The sequence below is a fragment of the Pseudopipra pipra genome, chromosome 3 (genome assembly GCF_036250125.1).
Source record: "Pseudopipra pipra isolate bDixPip1 chromosome 3, bDixPip1.hap1, whole genome shotgun sequence".
NCBI lineage: Eukaryota > Metazoa > Chordata > Aves > Passeriformes > Pipridae > Pseudopipra > Pseudopipra pipra.
The window spans coordinates 101,912,408-101,936,233 of record NC_087551.1 but is presented as its reverse complement, the minus strand read 5'-3'; the positions used below and the strand labels follow the sequence as shown (position 1 = coordinate 101,936,233).

Below are 23,826 nucleotides of genomic sequence, written 5' to 3'. Positions count from 1 at the left end.
TGTTAGTCTTGTATAGAGTAAGAAAGGTGCACATGATACAAGCTGTCCTGTTCTGGATGACTCTTGAAAAATGAACTGTAGAATAGAGAGGCTTGTGCAGACGGGAGTCCTAAGCCACCCCCTTGCTGTGAGATCTTGACAGTTTGGCCTAAAGCCTGATTAGATGGACAATCTTAGTTTAAATGCTCTTTAGTCTTCCTTTTCTTATTGCTTCTCAGGGGCTTTCTCTTTCTTTGTGCCAGACTTCATAAAATCATTAATACAATGGAAGTGCGGTTGCTGCTGCAATGGGAGGTGCTGGGAGTTGTTGGTCTTTCCCCTGGATTAGTGGTGAAGCTAATCCCCATTTTAGGGCATGAGAATTTCCAGGTGCTATTAGAAAACCACCCTGGTGCTGTCTCCAGCAAATTGGGTAATGTTTCTTCACTTCCCATCTGACATTGTTTTGATCTGAAATTGCTATTTCCTTGGAAGGGGAACTGGGAATAGGGATGTTTACTGCTGATTTTTAATAAAAATACTATTATTTTATTGCTCTCCATGTCTTGTATATTGGTGTCTAGTGAAGTGACCCTCATGTGATGAGCTTGTTTGTAAGTGAGGAATGAAAGAGCTGAAAGTTTCCCCTTCTTTCAAGGAAATAACCTAATATGGATATTTGTCATTTGGTGTCTGTAAGAGATTGCCTGTAGCTCATCCCTGTGAAAGGCAGTGTCAGAACCAGTAGCAACTTTGCTGATTTGGTGCAAGAGATGTGTCTGACTCTTAAGTCATCCCAGCAGATGAGATCTAATGGAACTGTTTTAACTGAGTTATCTTTGCAAAAACTAAACTCACGAGTACTTGGGACTATAAGTCATACTACAATAAACTCCTCAGCATTTTTGAGGATCTGTCCTCTTAAACTTTTGGCATTTTTTTTTGTTAAATTAAAAGAACTTTGGACTTTGCTCTGATGCTTTCTACTTTTTCTGTTAGGGTATTTTTTTGTTAGAAAAACAGGACTGTATATACTTAGTAGACCCATTAGCCACCATATTTTTAAAATTGTTTTATTTCAAGTCCTGTAGATACTCCATCTTTGTAATTTACCAAAAAAAATAAATACTACCGTAGTACCTCCTGCCTCTGAAATATTTTTTTGTAAAACTATGAATAAGGAATATATATATTGAAGTCACTGTAAAAATTATTGGAAGTGGTAGAAAGATCATCCTGCTACAGCATCTGCATTTTAATTTGACTTTCAGCAGCTAAAGATCATTTTACTATAACATTAGAGTCTTGAAAATTAATAGATGAAGCTTGAGCAATTTTTCTTTAACTGCAGTCAAGAAGACTGAGGTCAATCTTGAAATAGACATAAGGATAGTATTCTTGGTTACTCAGTTGTAAGCCAGGGATGTCCATGCCAGGCTGGAAAAGGAAATAATATGACTTTAGTGGCAGTTCAAAGCTACAGAGGATTGCTTTTGTGCTCCTCTCCTACATTCACCACTGAGAATCTGGTCTTTGCTTGTTTCAGGCTGTCTGACATAACTAGCATTGAGAATTCGGGCTTCATTGTCATGAACTTGTAGCAATTTTGTGTGCGTCAGCTCTAGAGCGACTCATCTCTTTGTCCTCCCTCAGCGTAGTGGGAATCATGTTTGCTGGTTCTAGGCTATTTTGAAGGCCTGCTAGTTTATTTATTACTTTAGCCTAAAATGTTTGTGCACTCAAGATCTGGGGAAGGTGAAAGCAAGTACTGCGTGCTTAAGGCCTAAGTTATTTATGAATGACAGCCTTTTACAGGGGACAGAGGTGTCACAGTCCTAGTGTTTAGCTCCAAATTCATTTTTCTTGCTGGTGTTGATCTGAATGTTTATAAAGGACTTTAAGCCTTTTATGCAGAGGAACTGCCATAATTGAGCAGACCTATTTTGTTCTGGTAGCTGTGAACATCAGATGCTGCAACAGAAAATACAAGCAATCTCTATACATCTGCATCATAATCTGAGCCTAACTGTTACCCTAATCCAGTCTGTAACCACCAGGGATTAGAGCTGGAGCCCCTGGGCAGTGGAAGTTTCATTTGGCTAAGCTGAGGCAAGCTACAGCATGTGCACTTGCAGTTCAAATACATACGTCCATTATACTTGCTGCTGCAACTTCATCCAGGTGTTTGAAGACCACGTTTAGGACATCTCTCAGGCGTTTTACAGACTTCCTATTTGGCTGCAACAGCATTGCTTGGAAATTTACTGGAAGGCCATACCTTGAAACACATCAACATACATGATCATCTGCTGCGAAGGGACACAGCTCTCTGCTCCTGCCCTTCTCCCTCCTCAGCCTCCAGGCATGCCACCTGATGGTGTGTTGCAGAAACAATGCTGCCTCCTGATTGGAAAGCATTTTCTTTTTGAAGCCAAAAGTCAACTAAATAGTATCTTTGTTTTCCACTTCCCTGTGAGTGCCCCCAAAGAACTGTTTTTCATCAAATTTGTGTGTCACCTTTTTTGTAAACATCTGTATTGTCTCCCTTGAGCTCCTGGAATGAAGTGTGCAAGGGACACACCTTGACCAACACAAAACAAGGTGTGTAAGGGTTCCACCCACAAAGGAACTGCACCAGGAAGAGAACTGTACGTTTTGACTTTCACAGCAATCTCTGCCTGCACTGTGTGTTTACTCACTTACCTCAGGACAGATTCAACAAAAACCCTCAAGGCTTTCACATGAATCCAAGCCACAAATGCTTCACTGAAGTTCACTTTCAGCCAGCGCAGTAATGGGCCCTATGAGAACAGACACAACAGTACTGTGATCCCCTCGCTGAGTGAAGCAGCCCTATAGCTAACACACCACTGAGGTCATCATGGGCTGCTGGAACAGTTCCCAGGCACCTGGTAGTGACTCCCAGTTTATCAGAAACTCAAATGACTTTGGGCAAATCATGTTATTTATCCCATGCCTCAGTTTTATGGGCTAAATGGAGCTCACAGGAGACTGTTGGAACCATAAAGCCATTTCTGAGTGAGAGATGCTTAGGCACGCTGGTAGCAAAGGCTGCATTTATGTAGGCCATCAGCTTGAGGGGCTACTTACATATTGTTGTTTCTTATCAGAAGCTAATTTCATCAGCTCTTCCTTTTCACATTTCAGCTCCTTCTCATCATAATAAAATTCTCGAACCATGAACCTACAATTGAATGACATTTGCTCTCACAAGCTGTAGTCCAGGCAAAATGCACACTCATTTCTTTTGTCTCTGGAGAAGCAGGTACAGAAAGTTGTAGCCATTTAACAAGCTAAAGTATGTGGAGGGTGGGAGTTGAAGTCACTCCTAGAAAGCCAGCTTCCTGCTATCAGCGTGAGACCAGGAAGGACAATTCCAGGATCTGTAGTTTGGTGCTTTAGGAACTGGATCATTGATTCTGCTGCCACAGCTCCTTCCCACCCTGCCTTGCCAGTGGCTTTAGGGCCAGCAGCATCCCAAGCCGTCAAGAAGTCGTAAAACTCAGTGATGGATTCAGCGTACTGCACACAGAATAAGCTTCACCTTATCTTCATTATGTCTCGCTAGCCTGCCCTGACTAGCAGTCACTGTCACTTACCTGTTCTCCCTGGCTTTAGCCTTGAAGTCATCCATCACTTTTCTAAATAGGGTCACGGTGAAGAGTCCTCCCTCTGCATCCTCAGCAATCATTCTGTGGGAGGGAAATCCACTGCTGTGATTTGTCATGGCAAATCCCTCCCGCCTCTTTTACCTTCCTCACCTTCCTCTTTCGCAGTTCTCTTTATTTTCATTTATGATACTGAACAACACCCTGCTTTTTGAAAACTGTTGTGACTGAAACATGGAACAAAGACTTTACTAGCACCAGCTGCACTATCTCCAATGTAAAACTCAATGAGTTAAGTTCCTGAACCCACTGTAGTACACACATTCTGCCTGCCTGATTTGTCTATGTTTCCTGGTAGTGTTCCCCCACCTTTCCATGCACTTGTGTTTTTGAGACAGGCAGTAGCAAACAGCTTGCTTCCACTTCTTCCAGTTCAGGTCATAGCACTGTCAGCTTTTGTGCTCTGGATTGAACCTCGTGGTCTGCGTGAGCTGAGCAGTGGAATATTTAAGGTGAAAGGATAAGTTAATATGGCATTTGCTAATGCAAATGATAGTATGCTGAATTATTCTACTGTACAGCAAGAAGCAATTAAAATGCAAATTTAGTGTTTGATCTTCTTGCAAAGTAGTTTCCATAAAGTTGTATGTGATTGTGTATGTTTGAATTATGCCTTGATTATTGTAGCAAATTGTCTGTTTTACACAAAAAAGCAAAGGCAATGGTTGAAAGTAGAAAGAACTAGATTACCTGAAAAAGGAACAACAAGCTAATTGTAATAAAATTATTTTTTCTTTTCTTTCATCTGCACTTCCCTTCAACAGAGTAATTTCTAGTTTCAATTGAAAATATGTTAACGTGGAGCCCATGCATTAGATAAGTGATTCCTTCCAGGATCCAGCAATTTGGCTGAAATATAGCAGGGATCTCTGGAACAAACAGGGAGCTTAATTTGGAACTTCACTTACTTGGTGGAGCGAGGCACTACCATATCTGAGAGGGATTCATAGGTCTTCTGCCACTGTGTGTAGCTTGACCTTTGAGCAACACAAAACAAAGCACAGTAAATAAATACTATATACTGGAAAGCAAATGTGTTGATATATGTAGTTAATTAAGCTAATGGCTTAGGGTAGAAGGGTTGGAGTTCTTTGTGTTGGGTTATGTCATTAAGATACACTAAGCCTCTCCTATCCTTTCCTCTCCTAGTCACCAGCTGAGATGTTTCCCTCAATGCTACACCCTCAGTTTTCACTTGGGTCTTAGCTTGAAGAAGGGTTCACAACAGGAAGCTGATGGTGGGAAGAACATGGCTTTTGGCACATACTTCCAGGTTGCCACACAGTGTCCCATCCTCCAGGACCCCTACCATGGGTAAGTGTGGTGCATCTGCTGTGTGCAACCCCAGAGCTGATCCAATGCTAGACTGTAATCATGGTGAGTGCCAGCACTGGGAGAAAGGGATCTGGGGGATGGTAAGAGTTTGCAAAGCAAGAAGTCTGTTTTTAGGAGGAATCTGAAAGAATGTGCAAATAATAAACTCAATAAACTTATCTCAGCTTTTTGTAACCTGTGGTACATACAGAAGAGTGATGGTGCCTTATGTGTGTGTTGGGACAGGGGTATATGGAGGGGGAAACTTTCGTGTAGGCTTCTGAGGAGGACACTGTATAACTTTCACAACTGATGGCAGTCATCCTGCATGTAGGCACTTGCAGATGCAGTGTATGGCCAGCAGAGGCTGTGAGTTGGACAGGTTATGGCTGCTCCAGTAACAGTCTGTTTTTCTTTTAGCTCATACTATTCAGGAGGTTGATTGAGAATGCACTCGTAACCATTAAAAACCCACATCCCAATTCTGTCCTGCTACAGTTTTGGAGCAGTCTTTGTCTCCTTTTGTGCCAGCACCACTCTTGGCAGAAACCATTCTTTCTTCTTTGCTAACAGCTCCACCCATGTCCCAGCCACAGCGCTGATGAGGTGCCCCAACCTGACTCAGCATCGCCCGGATCCGGTGCTTGGGCCTGAAACTCAACACCACATCAAGCATCTGTGCACACACTATTGCCTTACTTTGGCACCACAACGAGCAGCGTGATAAGATACTCAGAATCCAGAACAAAGTCTTCTTTATGCACTATGTCTGCCAGGGTCCGGGTCAGCAGATTTCCCCTACGGTGAAAAAGGCAAAGTAAAAATAACACTATCAGGAACTCAGCAGCAGCACACTGGAGGTATTGTGCTGTGGGTGGAGTTGTTAATAGTGTATCCTGGGGTAGAAGAGGGCCAAGAAGGAGGTGGCTAAAGGACACAGCTACACTTCTGAAATTACTATCTCATTATTTTTACTGCAAGAAAAAGGATCAAAAAACAACTAATACTAATGACAGAATATCGGTGACTAGTTTATGCCCTTTATATGAAACTACACCATTTTGCTGCCTTTGTTTCTACAGTAGGGGTGTAGATGCTCAGGAAGTACACATCTTCCAGTCATTGCCACTTCCTGAGGGAGACACCCGCTTTCTCAGGAAGCCTGTTGTACTGCTTGTGTGACCAAGCTTCAGGCAGAGCAAGCTATGTTAGTACAGACCTAGGCCATCAAAGCAACACTGGCATATCTGGACTGCCATGGCCAAGCACACTTAGATACCTTCTGCTGAAGGGCAGTGAGAGCAGCAGTCTCATGCATGGCTGGGACCTGCAGGAGGTCTTCACAGACTAAGCCCACTGAGAGGAAGATAGGCCTTGACCACAAGATCTCCGTTCTTCCCCCTCATCACCTGGCTGGAGGCCTGGCCAGCAGGATGCCAACCTGGCTGGCTGCAGGGTCAGGAGGGCAAGGACCTGTGTCCTGTGCCCAGATCCTGAGTATGAAACAGTGGCATATATGAGCATGTGTTGGGTGAGGGCTTGCACAGCATCATCTAAGTTGCTTTGAATTTACTACTTACTGGATTTTACCATTCTCCCCAATGATATCCTAGAAAAAACCCCACGTATCAGCACTGACAGAGGTAAAGACCATAAGAAGACGAAGACAGGAGAGAGAACATTTGGGAAGCCCGAACAGTGCATTACCTGAACCAACAGAATGAAACAAAGAAAAGAAAAATATAAGTGGGATGACAATGAGGTGCGGGAACAAGCAAGACAGAGCTGTTTCCTATGGGGGCTCTGCAAATCCTGTTCAGAACACAGGACACAGCTCTGTCTGGCAAAGGAATTCACCAGCTGACACTGCTCATCTAATTTCTGACTCCCTGAAGTCCCATCAGAACAATACAGTGCATTTAGTTTTGACTCTTTCCAAGACTGCCTGCTCACACTGCCAATAAAATCCCATTAGGAACGGCACTGTCCCTGAGCTGATTTTGAGACATGCTGATTACACTGGCTTTCCTATCACTGACTTTCACTGTGTCTGCAGCTACTCAGCATGCCTCAAAGCCAGAAAAGTGTTCCCACCAGAACACACATGGTCCTCTGCACAGCAATAGGTGTGGGCTCACACTGCCCTCAGTTCAGCCATGCAGCATCCCCAATGCAAAATACTTACATAGTTTTTTTCTCCAGGCTTTGCAAATTTCCTTTAATGTTGTTGTACACAGCTGATCGGGTCTTCAGGTCTGTTTCTATTTGAGTCACTTGCTAAAACAAAGTAAAAAAAAGTGACTCAACACAGTGCTGGCAGCCTTGTTCTCACCTCCATCCCACTACCACTGCACCTTAACGCAAGCACACAGCTGTCAGCCCCCCTAAAACCACTTGGATTGTGGCCAAGAGGGAACCGGTGTCAGACCTCCCCCATGGCAAAGGCCTCTGCAGAAAGTAGGATTCAATCAGCTGTTGCTGTTAGTGTGCCGAAGCTGTACCTAAGGGGCAAGTTCATGGTTTCATTTGTTTCCTACATTGAACAACACATCACACCTTTCTGAATGAGCTGACAGTGTAAATAATTCATCCAGCCTGCAGGCATTTGATTTAATGTCAGACCAACAATTTCACAAAAAACCCTCCAAGATGGAGAATAATATGACAGTATATGAAAAAATGAAGGGGATTAAAGTGTACAAAACACATCAATGTACTGTAGTAAATCTGACTAAGTGCCATATACTTACAGATTGGTTAGGTTTCAATGTACGTATCATTATAATTGCAGTAGAAATTAAAATAATATAAACTGCTTCAGTATGAAGTGTGTGCTTCTGAGCTTGTTCCTGGCCAAGCTAAAGGCAAAGCTTCCACTGATTGCAATGAGAGGAGGGATCACAATCTGCCAAAAGACATGCTTCCCCATGATGACATCTTAAAATTTGGATTGCAATTTACCTTTGCTAATGCTTCTGATATATTCTTCAGCGGCTGCTTTATGGGATATTTGGCCATGTCCCACTCAAACCGTGTCAAGTAGCTAATTAGGTCAACTGAAAATGCAAAGAGATGCATGAAAGCAGATAGTGTATCAGACAGCCAAAGTTTGGGTGGTAGTCCCCAGCTATAGCTTAGGCATAACTTCGATTATTTTTAGAGACAGGAGTGAACCAGAACCTCTGAATTCTTACAGAGATTTGATCTAAATCAAATCCACACAGATCACATGCCCAAACTAATCACCTTTCTAAACATGCCCAAACTTAGAAATTGAACCAGAAATCTTTACTGCCTTACACCTAGCAGTATAGAAAAAGTGTAAAATTATCTGTATCAGCAGGACACACAGTTGTAGAGACATTCTTCTTCACAGTGGAAACAGTTTTGTGTAATCTCAGTCTTGATTTCTGCAATATGCCTGAATTTAATCCCAGCAAGAGCTATCAGAAAAATACTTCATGCCCAGGACAAACAGTAATAGTCAGGGTGGTTGAGAGCTTCATCAAGGGTATTAAGAGCATAGCAGATGTCACTTCTCTGTGATTCAATCAAGTGCTCACTAGAAATCAAACAAATTCAGATGTGATGACAAATTTCTCACTGATTTTGTGCACCGTTCCCATCTCACAAAAAGCTATAGAGTATTTATATAAATGGATAAATCCAGTCACAGCATCCAACAACAGAAATTCACAGCAAGGCTCTGTGCATGCAACCCCCAAAACAAGGCACCCTCGGACCATAGGAAGCCATGGCTTCTTCCCAGAATCAAGAGGAGATGACACATACAACATCCAGCTCCTAGAACAGGATCGTTCTGTTTGAAGATCAGGGCTCCTTGATGTTAGAAAACAGTAAGGCTTAGTACATTATGGTACCAACCAAGGAATTCTCCTCCAGCAGCTCATGAAATCAAACAGCTCTTTGCCTGAGTCCTGAGAGCCCTTTGGATGCTGAACACACCACTACACAATGTTCTTGCACAACTTTATAGGATGAGGTAAAGGCATGCATTCTGCCACAACGAGCAGAGGGGCTAGAACTGCCCCCTAAAGGTTAAGAAGGCGAGGGGAAGCAGCAGGCATGGTCTCAAGGTCTAGACAAAGAGGCCAGAGGCCCTGTCACCTGAAGGGTGGGCTCCTTCCAGACCAGGAGGGTAAATATGGAGAATATCTGGGAAGTTGCACTGAGGCAATAGGGAGCAAAACAAGCTCAAGGTGCCAAGTAAAAGGATGTGCATGCTGAGGTCGTTAAGTGCTCTTTGCTGCCTTGTCCAGGGAGTGAATTCAGTTCCACAGTGAGGTTTGAGCACAATTTCTTGTGGGCTGGACTTTGAGGGTAAAGGCGAAACTTTATGAACCAAGGTGCATGAGAAGTAATGTGAAAAATTGTGTCATTGCCATATTAGCAAGCTGAGGGTACTACCCTGAAGCCAGGTAACACCTGAAAAGCGAACTTAAGCAATATAAAGAGTTAAGCACAAAATGTAGAAGCAAGCTTTAGCAAGGCACATAGAATCTAGCATTACGAAAGCGGAGACAATAAATTCACTGAGGTACAGGTCGCTCTGACACAGGAGAACATAAACATGAACAGAAAATGCTAGTACACACAAAAAGAGACATATGGGGAGGAAACCAAAGAGATAAAGAGAGGGACATGCCAAGAAATTAGGTATTGGTGCCAAATACCGAAACTCTCTGCCAAATTCATAAGGAAGCTACCCAAATTAGGGAAGGTTCAAAAGTTTAGGAGGATGATGATGAAAAGGACATGAGGATCATGATGAAGGAAGACCGGAACTCCCACCGAAGTTCTCCCCAAATTAAGGACCACGCCTCTAACTCCGCCTCAACTCCACCTGTTATGAATATTAAAAGTAGATGTTGCAATGTAATGAATATTCATAATATATGATGTAATTGCTTGGCAAAACGTGTATAAAAGTTGGATTGTGTGTTTCTCGAGTTGGAGCAGTTTGTCCAGGGCGACCTGGCTGCTCCCCGGCCGTGAAATAAATACCTCCTGCTTATAGACTGAAATTCTGTCTCTGAGCAGTTTCTCCACGCCTTGTTTTGGGGCATAAAATTGGCACCAATTTGGCGAGCCAGCCAGGAGAGGGGGGTCTTCCTGAGCCAGGACCCAAGGGGCCGGGACGCTCTCAGGGCCCCCCGACTGAATTTTTGTCGGCAGAGTCTCCCAGACCCCTTGGATCTGCGCAACGGTGGACAAGAATCTCTTGCTTCAAATTAAGAGGTATTTATGTTTTGAACTGCAGTTTATAAAGGAAAGTAATTAAGTTGGTGGGGATAGGACGCTATCGCCCAAAAGGGAGCTGAGGGACGCCTCAGCATTAGCCCTAAAGCTGGGTTAGAGTCCCAGGTATTGAAAGTTGCAGGTTAGAGTCCTGCCAAGAAAGGGTTAGAGTCCCTAAACGGGTTAGAGTCCCGGCACTGCAGTGTAAACAGAGAGCAGGTTAGAGTCCTGCCAAGAAAGGGTTAGAGTCCCTAAACGGGTTAGAGTCCCGGCACTGCAGTGTAAACAAGAGAGCAGGTTAGAGTCCTGCCAAGAAAGGGTTAGAGTCCCTAAACGGGTTAGAGTCCCGGCACTGCAGTGTAAAATTGTCTTTTCTTTGTAATGCTGTGTTCACCCTTTATGTTTCTGTGTCTTGTTTGCAAATGTTCTTGCTCTAATTTACCCCGATCATTCTTTCTTTGTTTGTTTGTTTTGTGTAAGATATTGTCTGGTAATGCATTGGAAACTGTGCTCGATTCAGAAAATTAACCATTTTTAATTCTTCCGAGACTGCTTGAGAGTTTCTAGGAGCTTTAGGACCCAGAAAAAGCTCCTTGTACTAGCAAAGAATTCTTGGAATGCGGTTTCTCTTGCTAACTGTTCTGGTTTTTGTCAACGAGTAAAACGAAACTAAAATAAGCTGTTTAGGTACTGAGAGAGAGTCTCATTTACGATTTCATTGCTTGCAGCAGTTTGTTTGTCTGTTGAAAAAAATTAGATGTTGTGTTTTTCATATATGGTATAGTTCTTGAGACGTCTTTTTAACTCTATATGGGAAATGATTGCAATCTCAGTTCTATAAAAGTGAATAAGCTCTTGCCGGCACGTATAAATTCTAGGATTAAAATCTGTCCTTTCTGTTATTGTTCACTGTATGTTAGAGCTTTGTGTAACAATTGTGGTAAATATATTCTGGGTCCAAGAGGAACACAAGAAATAGCGCTCAATCGTACCCTTACCTTCTACTGTATACGCTGTTGGTCAAATCAGGATTTGGCAGAAACTAAGTGGGTGAGATTTTATTGTTGCCACACTCATAGACAGGTATTTGTAACATCTTGGTTGCATTTTCTGTAAGAAGTGTGTTTTATAGTTGCAGCAACATCCTGTGAGTTTGTGGTAATATAAATCGGACAGCCGACAGCAAAGCCATATCCCTCGGTCTGCGGCGCCATCTCGCGACCTTGCTTGGTAACGCAGATTGCTCAGATAGAAACCAGAAGGTAGGAAAGTTCTCCTATATCAAGTGTGCAAGTGTGAATGTGAGTGTGATTGAGACGCGGCTCTGCTGCGGGGCGAGTGGGAGTCCCGCTCTGCGGTTCCTGTTCTCCGCGAGGAGCCAGGCCAGAAACGGACGAAGCGATTGGAGATTGCGTACATGAAGTATTGGGGCAGAATCAGAAATACTCTAAGACGGTGGAATAGGATAAGGAAAGTATTGCGATTTAAAGTAGAATTTACTGACATACCGAAAGCTACACAGTGTGAACACATTAGTGGAAGCCTAGCCCGATTGGACATAGAAGCACGAATTCAGAGACAAGAATTGCTTGACATAATAGAATATCACGTAAAGGAATTCATAAGAAAAATAGAAAAGGAGAGTGGGAGGTTGGGATACGATCCTCTAGTATTGGAAGAGTTTCTTGGTTGGATACCCGTTTGGGAACACGATCCCCAGATTAGCTGGTATATTACTGACGCACAGATAGTAGAAAAATCTGGAAGAGCACCCTATAGGTTTGTCTGGTAAGCCCCTACCTCTCACAAACCTTATCCATCACTACATCACCAGGCCCTACGATAATAATGGGAAGCCAGCAAAGTAAGGACATAAATATGAAAACCCCCCTGGGGTGTATCCTAAAGCATTGGAGAGATCTAGGGGGAGCCCCAGGAGGAAACATAAGCAAGAAAACACTCCTAAAATACTGCACTCAATGGTGGCCTTTGTACAAACTAGATGATGACGAGAAATGGCCACCTGAAGGGACAATAAATTATAATACTATTTTACAGCTTATGTTGTTCCTTCGTCGATTAGGAAAGTGGGATGAAGTGATTTATTGTGATATGTTTTTCACGCTCCGGAATAAGCCTGAGTGGCAGAGAGAATGCGGAGTAAATGTTGCACCGCAGGACCCCTTGGTTTTAGCTTTGGAAAAGGATAAGAAAAATTTGAAACCAAAAGAACGTTGTTGTGATGCTTGTAGTATCGGACAACAGTGTCTTAAATTAAAAAGAAGGGACAGTGAAGAAGAAAGTAGAATAAGCTTATGGGAGTATGGAGAAGAGGGTGGCACATCGAAACCAAAGGACAACAAGAATAGGGATACCAGTACACCGAGAAAAGAAGACAGTATCTACAGAGTGGAAAATAGTACACCAAGAGATGCTAGTTATGAGAATGAAAGTAGCCCACCAAGACTAGGAGGTAACGAAAAAGAGGGCGATTTCCCCAAGGTAGGATGTAGTGGCATTATAATTCAAGGGGAAAAGGAAGACAACACCCAAAGGTTAAACATAGTGATTCAAATAGATGATAAGAGAGATACCAGAGGGACAGAGGAAGACGAAGAGAGCAGCCCCGGACAGGCTGAGCGCCGACAGCATCTCCTCCAAACCCAGAGAGAGGGGCGGCTGGACTGTGTGAATCATGCTAGAGGGTTGGCAGAAGATGACTGGGCAGGAACGGGGAGTGAAGACGAGGAACCGAAACGGGGAAAGAGAAAAGAAAAAAGAAAGAATAGAATAGATACTGGGGCCCAAGAAGGAGACCCTGGGGGAGGAATTAGTCACCTACACTATACTAGATCTGTAGCACGAAAAGAGGCAAGAGAAAGGATCGGGGGAAGTCATACAATAGCTCCCCTCCGACAGATAATGCCTATCGCAGGAGAGCAGGGACGAGTAAAAGTAAAGATGCCATTTACAACGAGTGATTTGAATAGTTGGAGAGAAGAAGCCCGGAATTTTAGGAAGAACCCAGAGGGGGTAGCTAGGAGGTTCGAGTTAATTGCAAAAAACCTAGACATTGACTGGAGTGATATAGAAGTAATGCTATCAGAATTAACAGAAACGGAAAAGGAACTAGTATTAAAAACAGGAAGAGATAGTGCCGCCGTATTGCCCGAAGAATTGGAAGTTGTATTCCCAAGTAAAAATCCAGAGTGGGATCCAAATAACCCCAATCATTATGAGCTGCTGGTGCAATATAGGAAGCTAATAGCATTAGGTCTGCGGAAAGCAATACCTAAAGCCATTAACTGGGCAGCTTTGTATGATGTTAGACAGGGAAAGGATGAAAGTCCCTCAGAATTTCTAGATAGACTTAGGACTGCCATGAGACAATACACACCCTTAGACCCAGCATCGGAAGAAGGGAGACAACAACTGCTAGGGCTAGTAATGGGGCAGTGCACTTCGGATATTAGAAAGAAATTACAAAAACTTAAACATCCAGCAAATAGAGATCTAGAGACATTGATGAATGAGGCCTGGGAAGTATACAACAACAGAGAAAAAGAAGAGAAAAAGAAGGAAGATAAGAGAATTGCTCGAGTTGTGGCAGTAGCAGTGGCAACTCAAAACGCAAAATTCCCAGATGCAGGTGCCAGGGGTAGAGGTCGTGGTTACCCTATGAGGGGGAGAGGGGGATTCAAGCCCCAACCCATCAGAGTAGGACCGGATCAATGCTCCAATTGCTTTCAGTTAGGCCATTGGAGACGAGACTGCCCCCAGCTCGGAGAAAGGCTTGCAAACACTGCTGTTGCACAACGGAGCAGTGACTGAAGGGGACCAGTGAGTCGTTCCCTAGCAGACCCACTGGTTAAAATGGAGCTAGAGGAAGGTGAAAAAGAATTGGATTTTCTGATAGACACAGGGGCAACATTTTCGGTTTTAAATCAAGAGTTGGTACCCAAGAGCGATGAATTTGTACAAGTTGTGGGAGCAACAGGCCAACCAGAAAAAGCTTATTTCCTAAAACCTATTAAATACAAAATTGGAAAACAAATGGGGATCCATCAGTTTCTGTACTTACCAAATTCTCCAAAACCTCTACTGGGTAGAGATTTATTGGAAAACTTGAGAGTTGTAATAAAATTCAACAAAGACCCAATTAACCTGGACAGTGTTACCTCAAGGCTACAAAAACAGTCCAACAATCTTTGGGAATCAATTAGCCAAAGAATTGGAACAATGGGAAAGGCCACAGGGGGATGGTACTCTTCTGCAATACGTAGCTGATCTGCTGATAGCAACTGAATCAGAAGAAGAGTGTGTTAAATGGACTATTTCTTTGTTGAATTTCTTGGGTTTAAGTGGATATCGAGTCTCTCAACAGAAAGCGCAGCTAGTGCAAGAAAAGGTAGTATACCTGGGATATGAGATCTCCAGAGGACAACGATCCCTAGGAACAGCGAGGAAAGAAGCCATTTGCCAGATGCCCAGACCAGAGACGATGAGAGATCTACGAGCCTTTCTGGGAATGACAGCCTCATTTCTAGAAGGAAGAATGTCAGCAGAACCAATAGAGCATGACTGCCTAGAAACCATCGAAGCAGTCTACTCCAGTCGCCCGGATCTCAAAGAAGAGCCATTAGAAGATGCAGACAACTGGTTCTCAGACGGCAGTAGCTTCGTGAAGCAAGGAGTAAGGATGGCAGGCTATGCAGTGACCACCACGGAAGAGGTAATCGAATCAAATCCTTTACCTGCAGGGACCTCAGCCCAAAAGGCAGAACTAATAGCTCTCACCCGAGCTCTGGAATTAGCAGAAGGCATACGAATTAATGTTTGGACAGACTCTAAGTATGCCTTCTCCATCGTGCATGCTCATGGAGCAATTTGGAAAGAAAGGGGACTGCTAACCGCCCAAGGGAAAACAGTCAAACATGCAGAAGAAATTCTACGATTGTTAGAAGCAGTCCAGCTCCCAACACAAGTGGCCATAATGCATTGCAAGGGACACCTGAAAGGTAACACTGTTCCAGAAATAGGAAATAGGAGAGCTGATGCAGAAGCTAAATTAGCTGCTGCAAGAACTGAAGAAGTGGTTATAACAGCTCTAATACCAGAAGAGCTAAATACCGACTTCCAACCAGATTACCAGGACTCAGATCATAGGTGGATTCAAAAGAACAAGGGCAAATTATTAGACAATGGATGGGGTCAATTAGAAACAGGACAATTAATAATACCAGAGAAGTTAATGTGGCAATTTGTGAAAACAGAACATGAGAAAACACATTGGAGTTTAGACCCGCTTTACCAGTATTTGCAAACTAGAATAGCAGGGCCAAAATTATTTACTACTGTAAAACAAGTTACAACCCAATGCGAACGATGCCTGAAGAATAACCCAAATACAGGGACCAAGATACATCAGGGAGCAATAAATCGAGGTAAATTCCCAGGTGAAGTATGGCAGATTGATTTCTCTGAACTCCCAAGAAAAGGGGGGTATAGGTACCTATTGGTACTAACTGATACATTTTCTGGGTGGCCTGAAGCATTTCCCTGCAGAACAAACAAGGAGAGAGAAGTAACTAAAGTTTTGCTAAACGAAATTATACCACGATTTGGAATACCAAAGAGTATATCCTCGGACAGAGGTACACATTTCTGTGCAAAAGTTGTGAGAGCAATAAGCAAAGCACTGCAAATTAAATGGCAATTACATACGCCCTACAGACCACAAGCTAGTGGGCAAGTAGAAAAGATGAATCATCTCATCAAACAACAAATTGCTAAAATATGTCAAGAAACTAACTTACAATGGTATCAAGCTCTGCCTATTGCTCTGATTAGATTGAGGGTCAAACCTCGATCGAAAGAAAAGTTGAGCCCGTTTGAAATTCTGTACGGTAGACCTTATGCTATGCAAGTTGTAAATAGTGATGCTGTAGACCAAATAGGCAATCAATATATATATGATTATGTAATTGCTGTAGGAAAACATTTTGATAAAAATGCTGCAGTAGTAATAGAACACCAGCCCAAGCAACCTGACTGTAAATTGCATCCATTTAACCCCGGTGATTGGGTGTATGTTAAGAATCTTCTAGGAAAACCCCTACAAGAAAAGTGGGAGGGACCTTTCCAAGTGCTGCTGACCACCTTCACCGCGGTTAGGATCAAGGAACGACCTACATGGATTCACTACTCTCGAGTCAAGAAAGCTCCAGAAGATAAGCAAGAAGACCTGGCATCATGAATCCGGCTCTTTCAACATTGATCATTGGACTTCTGATAAGTATAGTTTTATCTCAAAACTCTACCTCTGAAGGACCGTGGTCTAATGCTTACATAGAAGTACCTTTCGAAGGTGATTTCCCAGAAATGGAGATTTATATTTTAAAGAATATCTTGACGAAAGTTGCACAAGTAGGTCAACATCACTGGTGGGACATTTTCACAGGGTACTCTCCAACAGCAACTCAAGTCTTTCACTACCTAGTACACCCCATATTGATTATAGCTATAGGCATGTTCTTGTTAACCCTCATGAACATATGCCTGTGGTGTAAGTTAAGGTCCATGGTCAAGAGAACCCAAATGATTTGGGCAATGATAAAAGCATATCAGCGACCTTTAGGATTAGAACTTGACGAAGGAATTCGTAAGTTCTAAGAAAAGGGGGGAAATGAAGCCAGGTAACACCTGAAAAGCGAACTTAAGCAATATAAAGAGTTAAGCACAAAATGTAGAAGCAAGCTTTAGCAAGGCACATAGAATCTAGCATTACGAAAGCGGAGACAATAAATTCACTGAGGTACAGGTCGCTCTGACACAGGAGAACATAAACATGAACAGAAAATGCTAGTACACACAAAAAGAGACATATGGGGAGGAAACCAAAGAGATAAAGAGAGGGACATGCCAAGAAATTAGGTATTGGTGCCAAATACCGAAACTCTCTGCCAAATTCATAAGGAAGCTACCCAAATTAGGGAAGGTTCAAAAGTTTAGGAGGATGATGATGAAAAGGACATGAGGATCATGATGAAGGAAGACCGGAACTCCCACCGAAGTTCTCCCCAAATTAAGGACCACGCCTCTAACTCCGCCTCAACTCCACCTGTTATGAATATTAAAAGTAGATGTTGCAATGTAATGAATATTCATAATATATGATGTAATTGCTTGGCAAAACGTGTATAAAAGTTGGATTGTGTGTTTCTCGAGTTGGAGCAGTTTGTCCAGGGCGACCTGGCTGCTCCCCGGCCGTGAAATAAATACCTCCTGCTTATAGACTGAAATTCTGTCTCTGAGCAGTTTCTCCGCGCCTTGTTTTGGGGCATAAAATTGGCACCAACCCTGTTTTGTGTGATACCAAATACCCTTGGCAGGAGAGCACTATCCTTTCCATGGGCTTCTCTCACCCCACAACAGAGTCAGTTTACCCTATTAGATTTCCAAAGCATGGAAAGTCTTATGCTAGGAGGGAACAGGCTTCTTAGCAAGGGATAAACTGCCTAGAAGTTAGAGAGCACTGGCACAGTGGTGTTCTCCCCCTCTTTCTAAAACCACATCTGTGTCAATGTCCCCCACATCCAATCAGCAGGAGTCACAAGGCAAAGATCCAATGCTTCCTGCTAATGTCTAATCAGGAATGAGCAAATTCTCCTGCATACAGAGGGTGCAGAAAAGGTGCAAAACTGCAGAAGGCAGGGAGAGGTATGGCACAGCTCTTGTGTGCACAGTTCTCCAGCAGTGCTTGCTCATGTTCTCTGTGGGGAAGGCAGAGAGGTCAAAAATACAGCAACAGAGTTCACACAGCATTTTCAAGCACAGGGTACACAGCACAAGGATTTCACCCTGCTGCCTCTCTTCTAAGCTTGCGTGCTTAGGCCTTGCTAAATACAGTGGGGATGAAACCTGCAAAGAGCACGGCATTACCGGGCTGTGCAGAGGAACATTGTATTCACAGGCCCTTTAAAGACAGACACTGACCTATTTATAGCTGATGAGATATAAAAGTTCCCCAAAGAACTTCACATGCCCTTTCTATCCTCACATTCCTTAATTCTAAGCAGAATCCGGATGTTGGACAGTTAAACACAGCATGAGTTCTCAGTCCAGGTTTTCAAGCCCACTCCTGAGCAGTGCTCTGGCACTGGTGCAGGTTAGTTAAGCAGCCTGATCTTGGGATGGCACAAACTACTGTGAACTACACTAGCAGAGCTGAGTGTAAATTGCCAAGCAATCTTAGAATCCTGATGCTCATGGAATGGCATCCCTCATTTATGGGACCTGTCAAGTAACTTCTAAAAGACTCCACATAGCTGCCCACCCAGGAGAGATGATTCCTACCAGCTCACAGCTGTCCAGGAACTCCACAGCCTGAATCTCTCATAATCTAATTTACACACTCAGCTATAAGAGGCAGTGTTAGACACTTCCCCTTCAAAACACTTAATTCTTCAAAATTGTTATGCTCCCCACTTTGCTTTGTTTTGCGTTCACTATAAAGAATGGAGTTATTCTACCACTTATTCAATTTTAAAATTCATTTGAGTTTAACATTACCAAAAATGGAAGAGAATTTGGTATGAATCTCTGAAGAAAAGCTTTAATTACATATGACATTTTTTATTCTGTCATAAGCAAGAAAGCTTGCTTATGCTGTTACGATATATTAAAATTTTTTTCTTACTCAAATATACATTTCTCTCTGTAAGAGAGAAATTTCCACATGGCTGCTTTCAACTGTTGCCCACTGAAAAACTCTGTGTGTGTACGCTCACATAACTAAAAGTGCTGTATTTTTTAGTACTTTGCATTTTAATTCATACAAATCTAACAAAAAATTTAGACACACAGCCACCACCTAACTGCTATCAGAATTATATACAAATGAGCTAAAATCAGTGTAACCTAAAGTTTGAGTTGGGATGGTCTAATAGTCTGAAACCGGACCATGAAGCAAGAAATCAAGTCTTATAATTTTGTTTCTAATTTCACGACCTCAAGGAAGTCCTTGAGTTCACAAACTCAAGGAAGTCCAAAAGGACTTTAGAGTCCTTTTGCTAATCAAAAAGGAAAGGAGGAAGACTTGGTGCAGAAAAGTTGCTGCTGCTTATGAAGACTGACACTGGAAGATATTAGGGGAATCCTCACATACTAAAGCTGACTTCATTTTTTAAGATGCAGTGAATAATCTTGGAAAGGTTAATGTCCTAATTTAATATGATTTGTTTGGATGACCAAACCCAGACACAGGAGAGAAATTAGTAACACACAAGTAATTGTCATATCCTTCTAATACCACACATGAAGAGCTGATATGAAAACAAAATGGTGTAAAAAGGGGAAACAAAAGATATTAATGAAACCTGTTGTTTCTCAAGTCATAGGGATATCGTGATCAAGCTACGAGGTTGTTACTTGAGAAATCCATCGTAACCTGATCACTGTATCTCTACAACCAGATCAAGACCTGTGTCTAGCACTAATACACACAAATGCATGCATGTGACAACACCACAATCATCAATCAACATACTTTTGAGACATTTCATTTTATCCTTTAGCCCTGAAACAGAGTAAGTGGGATTATTGTATTTTTTAAGCAGCTGCACTCATCATATGTCACTTTTATGTCATGCAAGTATATTTCTAAAAGAACTTCCTCCTCATCCTTTACCCATACAGGTCTGAAGTACAACATTGTAGACAGTCAAAGGGTGATAGAGTGTGCACTCTTAAGTTTATTCAAAAGCATCATTCTACAAGTTTGTAATTAGCATGTGTAACACATACAATTTTGTTGTACTTTTTCAGGATAGCTGGGGAATGCAAATCAGTAACAGATCACTGACAGATGTCACACAGCCATACAGAATGAGATTTAGGTGCCCATAAGAGATCAAGCCCAGGCAGGGCACAGAAATGTGCTAGGTCATTTTAGGAGTGAAGGAGGATGTCTCTTGCTTTCCTCTTCATCCAAAGTTAGCTTCTGCTAACTTTGAGAAAAATGGGAGCAGGCTAAACATGTTCTTATAAAATGTTGCTGTGGCTGTCCTTTCTGAAGTGTGAGAGTCTCAATTGCACATATTCATATTCTAAAACAAACAAAGGCAGCATCAATGCATTAAAAAATCCCACATTCACAGCACCTACCTCCATTGGCCAGAAGATTTTCTTGGACTTTATCTTTTGAGTCCTCTATAACTTCTCCTATGTACTGGGCTATTTTCTTTATTACGCTTAGGTGTAACAAGAAAACTATGTTAGTGAAATTGTAACAAAATTGTAACAAAGCAGTTATCACAATGATCTAATAAACACAGAGATGCCCAAACAAAACACCTGAAGCAAAGCAGGTTACTTTGCAATTCAAATGATGATAAAAAAATCTATGATATATTGCAGAACTAAATTTCTTATCTCTTAAATACATTGATCTCTGCAAAAACACAGGTAATGTCATTTATCCAGCACTCTAGACTGATCAAGATTCAATCTTCTCTACACTCATTATAGCAGAAACCAGAAGACAAGAAACCCATGTTTAAAACTCCAAAGGTGATGAAGGAACAGAAGGCTACATACAGACAACATTGACTGAATATTCGTTCCCTAGAATGCCAAAGAAACTCTAAGGGTTGCTGAGAGAAGGTTCTTATAAAGTACTCAGGGGTAAATGGCAGTGTTCACTTGTTTGACAGGGAGAACTTCCTTCTTGTTCTTTTTAGGGGATTCTTTCTCTCTTATCTTTAGCATGGTGGACAAGACATTCCTTTAAGGTATAGGAGAACTAGACTGAAATCCTTCTGCCCGATTCAGAGTAGTGATTTGAACAGAGCCCCTCCTGGAGAACACTATGTCCACACAGTTACTTATTCTTTGCTGATTTAAAAAAATGGATTAATGAAGTTCCTCCAGCAGTAGATCCCCCTGTCTCTAGTCAAAGTATCTATCTCATACAGGCTAAGAGACTTTCTGGTTGTTCAAGTATCCTTCTGCACTCAGAGATATTCACAGAATTTGGCTTTCAGTTCCCTAACTGTTCCAGGTTGACTACACACTGTAAAAAAAAAAAAAAAAGCAGCAGCTACAAAGCAACTGCCTGATCATGAAATTGGTGGAGACATGAAGTGGACATAATCCTTGGCACAGTGATAGGGAGCATAATGGCAGGCTTCTTATCCCTTTCTTTACTTCCTGAGGGGAGACTACTACAGCTGCAGATGAACTGCAGACTGAAAGGGCACCTACAGTGTTTGGACAATGTATCTTGTGACATCCTGTGGTTTTCAAGAGCTAAGGAATAGGACTTTGGGCCAGGTACAGTCTTTCCTGGTATGAGGAAAACATCAGAGAAAAGAATTTTCATTCACGTGCTGCAAAGCAGTTACATCTATCTCTATTCCTGTGAAAAAACTTACAGTCTTGGGAAAGGTTTTCTAGTCCTGTGACAGGGAGGAAAAAGATGAGATTGCTGATGCTGCCAAGAATGCAGTAGTTAGAATTCATGCTGTTTGGGATCATTCAGTCTGAAGAAGAGAAGATCTTATTGTGACCTTTCAATATATAGAGGGGGCTTATATGACAGCTGGAGAGAAGCTTTTTACCAGCACCTGTACTGACAGGACAAGAGGCAACAGTTTTAAAGTGAGAGTAGATTTAGACTGGACACAAAGGAAGAAATTCTTTACTGTGAGGGTGATGAGGCACTGGAACAGGTTGACCAGAGAAGCTGTGGATGCCCTACAACTGGAAGCATTCAAGGCCAGATTGAATGCGGCTTTGAGCAATCTGGTCTAATGGAAGGTGTGCCTGCCCATGGCAGGGTGGTTGGATGATCTTTAAAGAAACCTTTCAACCCATAGTATTCTTCTGTTACCCTGGACAGGAGCAGTTCAGAGTTTCTGTAGGAGGAATTTACACCACTGTGCTCCAGTTCACATCCCTCTCACAGAGCTGCTGCAGTTTTTCACTATCTACATGTAGCCCCTTAGGGACCTGGTGCCAGCAGAGGGTTACTGGAGTACAGCATTTGTTGCCCACACTCTGGCTGTGGGGAGGTTGAGGGATCCAGAGAGTGGTTCCCTGTCAGCTGTGACCTTTCTAAGCATTTCTGAAAATTTCAGCTGGTAGATACAGCTGGTTTTTGTCCTCTTTCATGATGCTCAGGGAGCTCAAAGGAACTTGGAACAAGACAATAGTTGGTAAGACCAATAGAAGGAGTCTATAGATCTTATGGAGAAAGCAGTCCATGGGAAAGTGTATAAACCAGGAGATTTTCCAAAGTAGCTTTCATTACTGTTTCACTGAGTGAGCAGCTTTCACAGTCAACACTTAAACCTCTGCCTTTAGATGAGATGAATCGCACCTTGAGCAAATATCACACTCAAATGATGCTTTAAAAAGGAAAGGGTTTCAGCTAAACTGCCTCACGAAGTAGTAGTAAAAACCCATAAAAAGGATAACTCCATTTAACCTATTGTTACATCTTGAAAGACTTTCACATTTTGCTTCTGCAAGTGCTGCAATGTCATTACCTTCCAATAAAAAAAAGTCAAAGTCTTTAAGTGATACTGAAAACAAAAAGGTGCTACCAGCCAGGCCTCCAAAACACTACAGGGAGCAGAAGTCCTGCAATCTGAGGCTGCTGCCAAATGCTCTGCTGACAGAGAACAGGGAGAACCCCCAGTTAACAGTGACCCAGAGGACTGTCAATATGAGAGAGCTCCATGCTACCACAGGGTGACATGGAAAAACACTCTTCCTCCCTGAGTAAATAAATAATAAAAGTATGTGGAAACAATAGCTCCTGTAAGCTCTTGCCCCTTCTCTGCTGTCCTGGCAGGAGGCAGCGCTGACAGGTTTGCACTGCCTGGCTTTACTGGCAGCTGTGTTTATCCAGCAACAGTTCAGCAGGCAGCTCTTTCAGAGGAGCAGGAACATGACTGCTCAGGTCATCTGAACAGGCTTGTAACCCTCTGGATGCCATTTACTTCAATGAAGTGTGAGTGCTTGGCATTTTAACCCCTGAATCACAATTCAGACATAAACCTTAGGCATTTATTTAATGCAAAATGCTTTTGTATGTCCTTGTGGGACTCAATCTGCTAATACATTTGATTTTTCTCTTGTGTTGATGAATCTGTGTTGATTATTATCTGTTACTATTCTAATGCTTTTTTTATTATTTTTCAATCCATCCCTCTTATTTTTAAATGTCGTTGATCCTTCTTGGTTACCTATCTTGATAGGTAAATGGGACAAACAGGAAGAGGCCTTGCCTCAGCAGATAACAGTGGAAGGGCCTCACTCTTGCTTGCCTATCTGCTACCCTGACTAGGGACACCTTCCATGAGAACAGTTAGCAGGTATTGGCACTGTCTCTTCCCAGATTTACCCCCATTCCCATTTCCTTCTCTGCTGTATGAACCAGAGGCCTGAACATGTTTACAAAGAATATGGGGCAGTATTTTCGGCAGGGTCACTATGGAGATGCTTTTCTTGATTAATTAAGTTGCTCTGTCCTGCTAAAAATCCTGAAAAAGCAATATGGTTTAGTTTTAGGTAGTCTTTC

At 42.4% G+C, this 23,826-nt stretch overlaps 1 protein-coding gene across 3 annotated transcripts in view; it reads right to left on the bottom strand.

The window, feature by feature from the left end:
- Positions 1-23,826, bottom strand: part of ATP6V1C2 (ATPase H+ transporting V1 subunit C2) — a 28,602-nt gene continuing 4,776 nt past the window's right edge. For 2 of the 3 annotated variants that reach the window (XM_064650520.1, XM_064650521.1), the window contains exons 4-13: positions 20,406-20,491; positions 7,944-8,038; positions 7,168-7,259; positions 5,682-5,780; positions 4,577-4,645; positions 3,600-3,692; positions 3,091-3,184; positions 2,683-2,780; positions 2,128-2,257; positions 1-1,416 (exon numbers count right to left, since the gene is read on the bottom strand). In XM_064650520.1, coding sequence (XP_064506590.1) covers positions 1,321-1,416; positions 2,128-2,257; positions 2,683-2,780; positions 3,091-3,184; positions 3,600-3,692; positions 4,577-4,645; positions 5,682-5,780; positions 7,168-7,259; positions 7,944-8,038; positions 20,406-20,491 — 952 coding nt within the window. In that variant the 3' untranslated portion in view covers positions 1-1,320. Of the gene's footprint in view, positions 1,417-2,124; positions 2,383-2,682; positions 2,781-3,090; positions 3,185-3,599; positions 3,693-4,576; positions 4,646-5,681; positions 5,781-7,167; positions 7,260-7,943; positions 8,039-20,405; positions 20,492-23,826 lie in introns of those variants that run through there. The other variant, XM_064650522.1, reaches the window with a different exon arrangement.